The 14,216-nt window shown below is 52.7% G+C and overlaps 1 protein-coding gene across 1 annotated transcript in view; it reads right to left on the bottom strand.

Annotated features, from left to right (window-relative positions):
* Positions 1 to 474: 474 nt before the first annotated feature.
* The window catches only part of SEC22A (SEC22 homolog A, vesicle trafficking protein), a 24,543-nt gene continuing 10,801 nt past the window's right edge, over positions 475 to 14,216 (bottom strand). Inside the window, exons 2-6 of the mRNA XM_018574207.1 lie at positions 12,858 to 13,046; positions 11,244 to 11,423; positions 6,944 to 7,062; positions 3,382 to 3,444; positions 475 to 728 (exon numbers count right to left, since the gene is read on the bottom strand). Of these exons, the coding sequence (XP_018429709.1) occupies positions 528 to 728; positions 3,382 to 3,444; positions 6,944 to 7,062; positions 11,244 to 11,423; positions 12,858 to 13,046 (752 nt within the window). The 3' untranslated portion in view covers positions 475 to 527. The remainder of the gene's footprint in view (positions 729 to 3,381; positions 3,445 to 6,943; positions 7,063 to 11,243; positions 11,424 to 12,857; positions 13,047 to 14,216) is intronic.

Raw genomic sequence — 14,216 nt, 5'->3', positions numbered from 1 at the left:
CGGCTAAATCCGCTGCAAAAAGGGTCCTGCTGTAGCGACGCGCGACCCGCGACAGCAGGACCCTTTGCCCCATTGAGAAGCATTGGAGAGCGATATCGCGCGGTAAATTGCCGCAATATCGCGGGAATTACCGCGCGATAAATCGCTCAATGTGAACGGGGCCTAAGACTGAAGCAATGACATTGATGTGTAAGCTTGTCTGAGATGTGAACGGCCTAAATGTAACCTTCAGCCTGCCGCGGTATACGTCGGTGCCATATAAATGAGGATAACATTTCCCTGGAGTGTCACAAGAACGTATCTGTACAGAATGGCTTTATTAGTTACAAATGCCATCATTCTGCCTTACAAAGGCAATAAAATCAGGGGCGCCGACTAAATATAATACACTCCGTCCCTGCCGCAGAAATAAATCGCTCCTCCGCTGTGCCGGGACACCACGGTCACCGGGAAAGGTGCACTAGGAGGAAAAAAACAGGCAAAATGGAAGGAAGCCGGGCGTCAGTGTGTGGTGGGGGGAGGGGGCGTCAGACGTTGTAGTCGGGGGACTTGCTCTGCGGCTGTCGTAGTCGGATCTGGAGGGTGGCGAAAGCCGCGACGGTGACGTGGAAGAAAAGCTGCCAGAGATTGCGCAGTTCGTGCAGATACATGTTACAAAGGCAGATCAGTCCGAACGCCAAAAAGGATTTCATGTTGCGCCAACTTGTGATGTATACGAATAGGTAACACTGCAAGAAAAACAATACAGAGAGGAGTCAGGACGTCTGTATACACGCAGGGCTCATCCACACACACATTCATATACATTGGGCCCTGGGACGCCTCTCATGTATCCATCTCATGATAGTAGAATAGTAAAGAACCGGCTGCACACAACTTTCCTAAAACTTTATTGTTCCGGACAAGTACACAGGAGCTCCACCTGGCACCTCCCCCACTCTAGGGGCATCTGTGTACGTGTGGGGAACAATAAAGTTTTAACAAAGCACAGAGGCCGTTCCTCACTCTTGGGATAAGAGGAGCTCCCTTATCCCGGCATCCACACACTCCAGCACATCCCGGGAGCGAGGACTTCTCGGTTTGCACACGTATAGTGAATAGTACTTGGTCACATTCAGCTGGACTTGTTAGATCTGCAGAATTTTCTGAGAATCGTCTTCGACATTACAGAACAAGTATCAAAACGTATCACAATATTTATATCCAGACAGGTAACTCTGCCACCGTGATCCCATCATCATCATCATCATCATCATCAAAGGTGCAAAGGCAGAAGGTGATTGTCCAACAACAGGGTGGGAGGTGTAACATTTGTGATACGATACAATTATATCCCTCATTTCCGATCACAGGGATCCTAGATTAAAAGGAGAACTATGGGGGGTCGGGGCTTTTCCCCATAGTTCTCCTTAGGGTAACGGGAGCACACAAACTAGCGTCCTCCCGTCACCCTAGGCTCAGTATATAGGGAGCTGCTGCTCGCGGTATACTGAGACCGCCGCAGCTGAAGCGGATCCCGACAATTATGCCTGGATCCGCCCAGCTGCGTGACTGACAGCTGGCTCTGCCTATCTAGAGGCAGAGCCAGCTGTACCCGCCCCCTCCCCCGTCCGTTCCGCCAGTCAGCGCTGGAGGATCGGAGCGGGGAGGGGGGAATCCAGCCCCTGCCCTGTCATGGCAGAGAGCCGTGACAGGATCGAGAGGTGAGCGAGCGCCGGTATGTGTTCGCTCACCTCCCGATCTACTGAGCCGACCTGTGACAGTCTCATTGTCACAGGTCGGCTAGAACTATGAGGTGAGTGAAAAGCACCCCCCCCCTCATAGTTCTCCTTTATAGTGACTCTAAACCCCAAAACAACATCTAACATATTGAAGATTCCAGTCATTAATTAAAATGTTAATTTATTTATACTTATTGATCCGGCCTGGAACACACTTCCTGTCCTAGGGTGACAACACTGAATCACTAATGTATATATAGAAGGAGGAGGAGTCATGGTTGTCAAACAGGCTGAACTTTAACCAGATTTGGATACTGAACATGCTACACACGCCCAAAACATCTTCCATGAAAAAGGAAAACACAGGGCATGTGTAGTACGCTCTGTTCCCCAGGCCCTCTGCTGCTTCACCCCCTCACCCTCACGACAGCCAGGAGGTATTGTGTATATACAGAAGCTGAAGAAGCTGCCAGACCATCTGACACAGTGTTCATGAACATTGTATCTCTCTATCTCCCTCTGATCAAAGTAACATTGTTGCTTTTATATTTAATATCGTAGTGAGACTTAGGAGACATAGTGATGAGCTTCTATTTGCATATGTCAGTTAAAGCAACCTGACAAGTAAATCTAAATAAAATATATTTCCATTGAACCCCAATGAATCCTTTGTTCATCCTAATTAACTCCTTCTTCCATTTCTCCTCCGAATTATTTTCTTGATTTTTTTTACAATTTTTTTCCTTTTTTGTTCACGAATGTCACATTCAAAAAGCATGAAAAAGGGAAAAAGAAATCCCTGTTCAAAATGTGTTAAAGAAAAACTGTGGGGTCAGTGTTTTTCCCCATAGTTCTCCTTAGGGTAACGGGAGGACACAAACTACCGTCCTCCCGTCACCCTAAGCTCAGTATATAGGGAGCTACAGCTCGCGGTATACTGAAACGCCGCACCTGGAGCGGATCCCGACTTAGATGAAGGGATCCGCCCAGCTGCGTGATTGACAGCTGGCTCCGCCTATCTAGAGGCAGAGCCAGCTGTACCCGCCCCCTCCCCCGTCCGTTCCGCCAGTCAGCACTGGAGGATCGGAGCGGGGAGGGGGGAATCCAGCCCCTCCCCTGTCACAGCAGAGAGCCGTGACAGGATCGAGAGGTGAGCGAACGCCGGTATGTGTTCGCTCACTTCCCGATCTACTGAGCCGAGCGTTACATATACCGGCGTTCGCTCACCTCTCGATCCTGTCACGGCTCTCTGCTGTGACAGGGGAGGGGCTGGATTCCCCCCTCCCCGCTCCGATCCTCCAGCGCTGACTGGGGGAACGGACGGGGGAGGGGGCGGGCACAGCTGGCTCTGCCTCTAGATAGGCAGAGCCAGCTGTCAGTCACGCAGCTGGGCGCATCACGGCATAATTGTTGGGATCCGCTTCAGCTGCAGCTCCCTATATACTGAGCCTAGGGTGACGGGAGGACGCTAGTTTGTGTCCTCCCGTTACCCTAAGGAGAACTATGAGGAAAAGCCCGGACCCCAGAGTTCTCCTTTAAGAAAGGCTGAAAATGCCTTCTGGAATGATATTAACATGTTAAAGCTTCTGTGAGATTTGAGTGATTGGGATTACGTCTCCTTGAAGAAACAAACGAGCCCGCCTTCATAAAACACACTCACCTGGTAGAGGCAGGCGGCAGTTCCCAGGAAGAAGGCGATAACACAGCTGGCGTCATCATCATTCTGGAATACATAAAATGAATATTAGTGATCGGGCCAACTGTCTCTGATAAAGGGGGCGTGGCTCCAAAAACGCGTTGGCCATCGGCCTTGTTACACAGCATTGTCTGGTGGTGGGGGTGACAGTGTGTGGAGAGACATAGAGGTGAGGGTTCCAGCACCTCAGCCGCTTATGTCTGGTGTAGTTCGGGAATGAACTGATGAGCATTTATAGTCATTCATCTTGTGAGTACCGGTCTATTAAACTTATAAAACACACTTCACAAGGACCAGGCACTTTGTCCTTCTTTATTATTATCATAAGCTCCACAATCTTTTTATACCGGTGCTAGGATTTTTGCCTAGAGAGGCAAAGTTGCATTTTTGCACCCCCCCCCGACCCCCTGTAGCGCTGGGCCTGCTCCCTATCAGCATGTTTATTTTTCTTCACTTACCTTCGGTGCGGGAGAGCAGCGGCGAGTCAGCGCTGGTCCGGTGGGAGGAGCTCCAGGTGCGGTCCTAATTTAGCTGGCCGGTGACTGCCTGAGGTGCCGCGCGTGTCGGGATCCTCTGGCAGTCGCCGGCCAGCTAAATTAGGACCGCACCTGGAGCTCCTCCCACCGGACCAGCGCTGACTCGCCGCTGCTATCCCGCGCCGAAGGTAAGTGAAAAAAAAAAACATAGCGCAAGCATCGGGGCATTTTGACAAGTACAAGTACTTATCAAAATGCCCTGTTTTTTCCGCCCTCACCTGCAGCGCCCTCAGGCGGCCGCTTGCCTTGCGGTAGCGCCGGGCCTAAGAGCCCCCGTCTGACCCCACTCCCCGACTCGCACGTTCTGTTGCTTTTCAATTCTACAAAGCATGAAAAGACAAATACAAGGACAGGAGATTGAACTGCGGAGAGGACGCTGTCGGGGTTTGTCCAGGAGGGGGAGCTCTGACGCCGTCACAAGACAATCCGTCATCTTCAGATTTCAGCGTGGGACCGAGCGCGTCCTGCTGGCTAATGACCGCGTAGCTCTGCTCATTAGCGCACGCGCGGCCTTCATTTGTCACCGTGTTTAATTGGTTTGTTAGGGGCGCGTTCAACTGGCAGGTGTGCGCTGCGCTCGGCGTGAGAACGGCCTGCGTTGATTTGCAGAAACCTTGGTGTAACATTAACCTCTGCTCAGCCAGGACGTAGAGATGAATGTATGATCCGTGTCTGCATGTTCATGGAAGGACGCGGAGTCATTGTATGAACGCAGGGGACGACAAGCTGAAGGCCGACGCTTACAATGGCGGCCTGCTTACAGCCAGTGCTATCTGGTACATGTAGTTCTTCAGTCTATACCCGACAGGGGCACAAAGTATAAAAGACGAGGAGTCGGCAGCACCCCGATAAAATTATTCACATAAACTGTTCATAGAGCCAACACTTAAAGGACATGCCCTTCCTCAAGGCAACACAGTGACATCACGTCGCCGTCGGCTGTATCTGTGCCGCTCCACCTATAAACGTGTGAATGATGTCATCGAAGTTCTGGTGACGCCTCATCTTTATTTTGCGGTTTTGCACGGCGCCGTCTGCCGCAGCGACTCCAAGCACTCTCCTGTCACAATGGTGGAACACGGCAAGGCGTGCGGTTCAAATCTACATTATCAGGTGTACTCTAGTCATCCTTCCAGCGGGCGATCCCATTCCTCCCAGCACAGCACCAGCACTCACGGCTGTAACTGGGATTCAAACAACAGACCGCGGATCTGAATAAAATGAAGCTTCCCAGACATAGAGAATAATGGCCGCCTGCATTGTACATGTGGAGCATGCTCTCCAGACCCCCATCATTGTCTATGACCGGGCACAGACCTCAGGAGAGCCTAAAGGAATAAAACACTGCGACGTCAGTGCAGACTAAACCTGAACCCCCCCCCCCGCCCCCCATAGTATCTGTGTGCAATGTGCGCAGAGTGATCTAGCAGATGTGGGCTGCAGCTTACAAATCAAAAACATGTTGAAAACACAAGTCCAACTCCCTTCTTTGTTCCCCTACACAGTGCATGTTGCTCCCCTACACCCTCCACAGTGCATGTTGCTCCCCTAAACCCTCCACAAAGGATGTTGCTCCCCTACACCCCCCACAGTGCATGTTGCTCCCCTAAACCCTCCACAAAGCATGTTGCTCCCCGACACCCCCCATAGTGTATGTTGCTCCCCTAAACCGTCCACAAAGCATGTTGCTCCCCTACACCCTCCACAGTGCATGTTGCTCCCCTACACCCTCCACAGTGCATGTTGCTCCCCTACACCCTCCACAGTGCATGTTGCTCCCCTACACCCTCCACAGTGCATGTTGCTCCCCTACACTCTGCACAGTGTTTAATGCTCCTTTACTCCTTCCATAATGTTTGTTGCTCCCTTAAACCCTCCATAGAGTGACTGTCTGACTCAAGCAGAGCAGAGGCAGCACAGCCTGTAACGGCATACGGGAAAGGCTGGAAGGCCACTTTCTGTGACAAAGATATAAGCGGAATCTCCTGAAGAGGCTCAAACGGGGATTCCTGCAACACTGAAAGTATGAGATTCAAATCCCACGGAGCCAAAGGCGCGCGGACAGGGGGAGCAAGGCCGCCGGAAAAGCACCGCCAAATCCTTCTCCTGCAGGTGGCGATATTACCCTACCATTCAGGATCTACGATCTGTTGCCTGTGTCCTTCAATGAACGGGAGAGAAAAGACACATGTCCATCGAGTTCAACCTAAAGGAATAAAACACTAAATCTGATCCCCCCCCAACCCCCCATAGTATGTGTGACGCTTGTGATATCATTAGGAAGGCGATCGGACAGCCGACATTACTGTGAGATACTTTCTTGTCAAAAGGGATGTACGCAGGATGGACATGACACGAGAGGGGGGAAGGTTACCTGTAACAAAGACTTCAATGGAACTGAAAGCCTAAGAGATTTCCTTTGTTACAGAACTGCCACTGCCGCTGCCCCTCCGAGCCTTCGCTCGGCATATTTGCATCTCCCCGGAAACTTTCAGTGGCCTTAAAGGAGAACTATGGGCTCAGGGCTTTTCCCCGTAGTTCTCCTCAGGGTAACGGGAGAACACAAACTAGCGTCCTCCCGTCACCCTAGGCTCAGTATATAGGGAGCTGCAGCTCGCGGTATACTGAGACGCCGCAGCCGGGACGAATCCCGACAATACTGTCTGGATCCTCCCAGCTGCCGGATTGACAGCTGGCTCTGCCTATCCAGAGGCAGAGCCAGCTGTATCCGCCCCCCTCCCCCGTCTGTTTTGCCAGTCAGCGCTGGAGGATCGGAGCGGGGGAATCCCTGCAGGGAGCAGTGAGTGACAGTCAGCGCTCTCTACATGGATAGATCGAGAAGTGAGCGACGTTATGTGTTCTCTCACTTCCCGATCTACTGAGCCGACCTGTGACAGTCTCATTGTCACAGGTCGGCTCAGATTATGAGGCTGAGTGAAAACATATCATAGTCAAACATATGACGTCCATATATGAGGCATATGCTGTACCTGAAACAGACTCTCCATTGCATGGAAGCCGCGGATGAGGTTGAGGCCGGCACACAGCAGGCTGAGCAGGCAGGTGATGATCCCTGTCAGGGTGAACGGCTCCAGGCGCAGGTGAGGAGCTGGGGGGAGAGAACAGAGACAGGTCAGGTGACAACTATAAGAGGCACTAGATCCCCTAATATCTGGTGTTGGGAATGACTTATTAACCTCCCTGGCCGTCTGATTATTTTATTTTAACTTTTTAAATTCCCGCCGGTCCCGCCCCCCTGCGATGCGGACGCTCGCCAGGGACGGAACCCGAAGACGGATGCCTGCATCGGCCGGAGGACACAGCGGGGATCGTGGACAAGGTAAGAGTCGCTACGCTGTGAAACTTAACCCCCGAGCCAGACTCGGGAATACCCCCAAGGAGGTTAATCAAGCCGACGCACTTCAGTGAGGCTGCTCGCATGTACCAGAGCAACCCCCGGAAAAGGAGGGTCCTGAGAGGAGTCCGATATGTAAGAATCAGTAAGGGCGCCACACCAATGGTCAGAGAGTCCCAAATGTTTTGTTTTAAATGAAATCAGAGGCCACACATTTCAGAAGTGACGAGCTTTCCTCAGGGCTTGAAAAACTCTGCGAATTAAGATCAGATCTGGAATGGAAGATTTAACGGAATAAATAATGTGAGTAATGCTGAACCCACACTGGACCAAGAACTCCACAAGCATTACCACCGTTCATTCCTTTAAAAGGAGAACTGTGGGGTCAGGGCTTTTCCCCATAGTTCTCCTCAGGGTCACGGGAGGACACAAACTAACGTCCTCCCGTCACCCAAAGCTCAGTATATAGGGAGCTACAGCCTGCGGTATACTGAGACCGCCAGAGCCGGAACGGATCCTACAGTGACGCAAAGCTCAGTATACCGCGAGCTGTAGCTCCCTATATACTGAGACGCCGCAGCCGGAACGGAGCCCGACATCGTTGTCAAGATCCACCCAGCTGCGGGATTGACAGCTGGCTCTGCCTATCTAGCTGTCCAGCTGTGCCCGCCCCCTCCCCCGTCTGTTCCCCCTCGTAGTTCTCCTTTAATTTTCCCGTCCTTTAGAGATCTCAATTCTTTGAATTTTTCAAGCCCACAAGAAGGGAGATCCTTGCGATTCCCCTGAAAGGCGCTGGTTCTCTTATTTCTTGAATCATTTAATTAAAAAATATATCATTCTGGACTCTGTGACCATCGGCATGGCGTCCTTACTCCATGGGGGGTGACATGACTGACGTTCCTCTGGAGGTATAAACACGCTGTTGGTTGTCGGGTGCCACAGAGCGGTTGTGTCGGGGTCACAGGCTTGGAAATAAATGATAATGGAGGGGAAAGGAAAAGAGTCACAGACAGCGCCGATGGTACGGCCGGCTCCATGAGGGTGGGGAATTCAGGCAGAATAAAAGCCTTTGTATAAGTCGCTGGAGTGGAAATGCTGCGACAATGGAGGTAATGAGGTGTGGATACAGGCCGGAGGTGAGGCCTGCGCAGCCGGGAGCAATAAAACGAGATGGGAAATGGGCCCCCCGCGACCCTCCGCGTCACTCTGAACATCGCTCACTTCAACGGCTAGAGGACGAGGCTTAGAATACGGAAACCACTCGGTGAAAACCCAACGCTGCAAAGTGAGCGCGCGGTTCCCGAGCAGAGGTGTGTCCGATCTTCTCTGCGGGTTATTGGCCACTTCTGAACCCCTCCAAATACCGGCAATGTGAGGAAAGAGGACTTCACCTTCATGAAACACATCCCACATCATTTTATCACCAACAAATGTCGGGTCCTACACCTGGGACATCTCAGAACGTCTACTTTCTCCACACACCACCAGATTTTATTCCATCGGGTCCACAATATGTACCAACAATAGGGTGAAGGAGGGACTAGCTGGGTATCCTTTGAATGGACGGCCTGTGTTGTCCACAAGCAAAGTTTTAATTACAGAAGTATTCTGGTGGGTTATATCCGTCCTCTGCGATTCATAATCTAATAGTGAGATCTCTTCACCGTGATTCCCAGCTCTGTTCCTGCACGCCTGGGAGTATGACTACCCTAGTGTGTTCCTGCTGCTCCTGTCACATTCTCCAATATATAAAAAAAAAAACATAAAGGTGATGGTGAGAGCCCCTCATAATGGGCACAGCGGGTGTACAGACCCGGGAGCTCAGCACAGGGATGGTGGGAGCCCCTCATATTGGGCACAGCGGGTGTACAGACCCGGGAGCTCAGCACAGGGATGGTGGGAGCCCCTCATATTGGGCACAGCGGGTGTACAGACCCGGGAGCTCAGCACAGGGATGGTGGGAGCCCCTCATATTGGGCACAGCGGGTGTACAGACCCGGGAGCTCAGCACAGGGATGGTGGGAGCCCCTCATATTGGGCACAGCGGGTGTACAGACCCGGGAGCTCAGCACAGGGATGGTGGGAGCCCCTCATATTGGGCACAGCGGGTGTACAGACCCGGGAGCTCAGCACAGGGATGGTGGGAGCCCCTCATATTGGGCACAGCGGGTGTACAGACCCGGGAGCTCAGCACAGGGATGGTGGGAGCCCCTCATATTGGGCACAGCGGGTGTACAGACCCGGGAGCTCAGCACAGGGATGGTGGGAGCCCCTCATATTGGGCACAGCGGGTGTACAGACCCGGGAGCTCAGCACAGGGATGGTGGGAGCCCCTCATATTGGGCACAGCGGGTGTACAGACCCGGGAGCTCAGCACAGGGATGGTGGGAGCCCCTCATATTGGGCACAGCGGGTGTACAGACCCGGGAGCTCAGCACAGGGATGGTGGGAGCCCCTCATATTGGGCACAGCGGGTGTACAGACCCGGGAGCTCAGCACAGGGATGGTGGGAGCCCCTCATATTGGGCACAGCGGGTGTACAGACCCGGGAGCTCAGCACAGGGATGGTGGGAGCCCCTCATATTGGGCACAGCGGGTGTACAGACCCGGGAGCTCAGCACAGGGATGGTGGGAGCCCCTCATATTGGGCACAGCGGGTGTACAGACCCGGGAGCTCAGCACAGGGATGGTGGGAGCCCCTCATATTGGGCACAGCGGGTGTACAGACCCGGGAGCTCAGCACAGGGATGGTGGGAGCCCCTCATATTGGGCACAGCGGGTGTACAGACCCGGGAGCTCAGCACAGGGATGGTGGGAGCCCCTCATATTGGGCACAGCGGGTGTACAGACCCGGGAGCTCAGCACAGGGATGGTGGGAGCCCCTCATATTGGGCACAGCGGGTGTACAGACCCGGGAGCTCAGCACAGGGATGGTGGGAGCCCCTCATATTGGGCACAGCGGGTGTACAGACCCGGGAGCTCAGCACAGGGATGGTGGGAGCCCCTCATATTGGGCACAGCGGGTGTACAGACCCGGGAGCTCAGCACAGGGATGGTGGGAGCCCCTCATATTGGGCACAGCGGGTGTACAGACCCGGGAGCTCAGCACAGGGATGGTGGGAGCCCCTCATATTGGGCACAGCGGGTGTACAGACCCGGGAGCTCAGCACAGGGATGGTGGGAGCCCCTCATATTGGGCACAGCGGGTGTACAGACCCGGGAGCTCAGCACAGGGATGGTGGGAGCCCCTCATATTGGGCACAGCGGGTGTACAGACCCGGGAGCTCAGCACAGGGATGGTGGGAGCCCCTCATATTGGGCACAGCGGGTGTACAGACCCGGGAGCTCAGCACAGGGATGGTGGGAGCCCCTCATATTGGGCACAGCGGGTGTACAGACCCGGGAGCTCAGCACAGGGATGGTGGGAGCCCCTCATATTGGGCACAGCGGGTGTACAGACCCGGGAGCTCAGCACAGGGATGGTGGGAGCCCCTCATATTGGGCACAGCGGGTGTACAGACCCGGGAGCTCAGCACAGGGATGGTGGGAGCCCCTCATATTGGGCACAGCGGGTGTACAGACCCGGGAGCTCAGCACAGGGATGGTGGGAGCCCCTCATATTGGGCACAGCGGGTGTACAGACCCGGGAGCTCAGCACAGGGATGGTGGGAGCCCCTCATATTGGGCACAGCGGGTGTACAGACCCGGGAACTCAGTGTGGAGATCTTACCAATAGAGTCCCAGAAGGTCAAAAATATATCATAGTGTCTATGGGGCACGTTGTCTGGCTGACAACACTGTAATGTTATGTAAAGTACTAGCAATTAGTTTGGAAGCTATTATTAGTGAACATCCTAATTATGTATTTGGCTGGAGCATGCAGACCCCTACAAGCAAAAGGATATGGGGCTGTACTGGTGACCGCACATCCTTACCAATCCCTTTATACTCCGTATCTTTTCGATGGTGGACGCCGTTCTCCAGGCCGAGCTCGTGCAATGATACCTGGTAGGGCGGCCTCAGGCGGATCTCTGTCTGCATGTCGGCGAGATTCATCTTGGTGGCGAGTGACCGCGGGCTATTGAATCGCTGCTTCGTCTTCTGTATGAAATTATCTGTCGGATGAGATGAAACGTATTAGGAATGTCCGTTCATTAAATTACGCCCACCTCATCCGGCTGTCCCAGTCCTATATTATCTGCGCTACGCCCTGTCAGCGGCGTCCCGACGCGCTGGCGGTTTATCACCTGGCCCATCTTCCTGCGGCGGAAAGTAATTTACCTTCTCCTAAACGCCTTACTTATCAGCCAGACACCTCTATAATTTGCGGCTGCTTGTTACCCGGCTCTGTATTTATTGGACTCACTTCGCAGTATGTTACCAATAAAAAAGGCCGGCGGTGTTCCATCGGGGCAGAGTCATCCGTTTTATGAGGTGTCATCGCACAACTGCTAAATCACACAACAAACATCCTATCCGCGCAGCACAGATGTCCCCGAATGGAGCCCGGGATCTGTCTGAGCATAGAGGAGTGACCGCCGGGGCCGCCAAGTACCAGAGATGGAGAGAACGGGGCCAACAATCAGACACAGGGGCTGCCATTAGAAACCACGGGGCCCCGTTCAGCCTACCTGACAGGGCCCCCTGGCAATGTATGTATGTATGTATGTATGTATGTATGTATGTATGTATACGCACTTTTTCCCCCCAAAAAGGATGGGGGAAAATGTGCCTGCGTCTTATGGAGCGAATCCTGACGCCTGAGACATGAGTGCTCCATAAGGCGCACCAAACCTCCCTGCGTCCTATGGTCCGGCGCGTCTTATGGACCGCAAAATACGGTGTATAATCAGCACTGCGTGTGTGTGCCTATCCTTACTGGGAGCTGCCCGATACGGCCGTGCACGCAGCACCGATCTGTACGGACCAGCATGTAGCTGTGTGAATGAGGCCTTCTATATAAATCCCAGCATGCCTCTGGGAGTCATGCCTTAACTGTCAGTCTTGCAATGCCTCATGGGACTTGTAGTTTCACAGCAGGTGGAAGGCCGGAGTCACTAACCCCTGATGTATAGAATATATGGCATATTAGCAGTATTGGAGTATATATGCCATACATACTGATCTGCTGGGTGGAGATGATACAATGAAGCAGAGGGATAGAGATGACCCCCAGGTCTGTAGAGAAGCAGACAGTGCTGGCGATGTATAGGGAACAGGCAGTGTGTCAGTGCCGGATACACAGATATAGATGGGGACACACTGATGGCATGTCCAAATAAAAAGGTGAGAAGACAAGCCCTGCAAACATGATAAAGGGATCCAGGAGCTCCCCCTACTGGCTGAAACATAAACAATAAGAGATCTGTATACAATGCGTCACATTTCTTCTTCCATTCCCGTCCGAGGTGTATTCAGCAGAGCGGAGGAAGCGAGAACACTGCCGGTGACCAATCAGAAAGTATTCCTCAGCGACCTGACTACAGTGATTGGTGTGGCCGATGGTCTCCCTGTTAGGATTTGAGGAGTTTTATCTGACAGGTACTCACCGAATTCGATGAAGGAGTACGGGCGGATGGCGGTGTTGATGTGAACCATCTCGTAGGTTGTAATGAACTCTTTTTGCAGCTCGTCCAGGAAGCAGAAGGCCAGGACGTTGGGGTACGTCTCAGAACACAGCATCATGTAACTGACTCCCAGAGAGGTGATAAAGCTGCAAAACAAAACCACACAGACGTCTAATGACCGATGAGCCAAAAATCACTTCCCCGGAGCTCCGTGTACTGGACACAATCACACATACATGTACGTGACCCAGAATATAGAAACCTCGGGCTCCTGGGCTTCCTTGTATGACCAGGAGTCTCTGCTAGACTAGAACACATGGACTCAGGAGGATCTCTCCATATAATTGTCCTCGGTCCCCCTTCCCCCCTCCTTCACATCAGAGTCCTCTCTCCCACCTCCACATCAGTGTCCTCTGACCCCCCTCCTTCACATCAGAGTCCTGATTCTCTTTTAACATCAAACTGAGTTTGTTGGACTGTGTGAGAGCAGCCAGGACAAAGAAGGAAGGAGATGGAAGGAGAACCTGTCTATGTAATGAGAAAGTAAGAGCCAAACTCTGCTGCAGTAAACATTTGCCGACAGGTTACATGCTGAGAGTAGCAGAGGGATGACCGCAGTGTCCTGCTGCTCCTTTACTGTCTAATCACCAGGCTGAGGGTGTGTTCTTGGGGAAGCTGCGCTGCAGTGGAGGTCAATGATCTGGGTGTTCTGTCTGGATCACAAGACTGGCTGATTAGACTTTGGTAGGTAACAGATACAGAACATACAGAGATCAGCTCTGTATTTAGCTTCCTGTCTGGAGTTCAGCTTTAATTAAATACATAACTGAGTGAGACTTCACATGAGCTATGCTGCCCCTTGAAAGGGATGCAAAGAGTTAATGTTGAGCATGCATTAGCTGCGCACTAATATTGTACGGAACATGAGGCTCGTATAACGTATTGATCACAATATTCAACATTAACTTCGATTGCATTGTGAAGTACAGTGAGGTAAACGCTTTGCTCAGCACTTATGTGTGAAGCCGAATGACTTCAAGTGGAGATCAAAATCATTGCGCCCGACCTTTCCCAACATCAGCATTCGTGATATACACAATACAGGCAAAAGTCTGTGGACCCCCAACCATCACCGCCTACGTAGGCCTACTGGACATCCCATTCCAAAACCATGGACATTAATACGGAGTCCCGTCCCTCCTCCCCCCCCCCCTTCCCCATGGCCATTAATATGAAGTCCCGTCCCTTCTCCCCCCCACCCCTTTCCCATGGCCATTAATATGGAGTCCCGTCCCTTCTCCCCCCCAACCCCACTTCCCCATGGCCATTAATATGGAGTCC

This window comes from Nanorana parkeri, unplaced genomic scaffold, assembly GCF_000935625.1.
Source record: "Nanorana parkeri isolate BGI_ZX_2015 unplaced genomic scaffold, ASM93562v1 scaffold2811, whole genome shotgun sequence".
NCBI classification, from domain to species: Eukaryota; Metazoa; Chordata; class Amphibia; order Anura; family Dicroglossidae; genus Nanorana; species Nanorana parkeri.
Note: the sequence above shows the minus strand (reverse complement) of the source record. Positions and strands in the feature narration are given on the sequence as shown.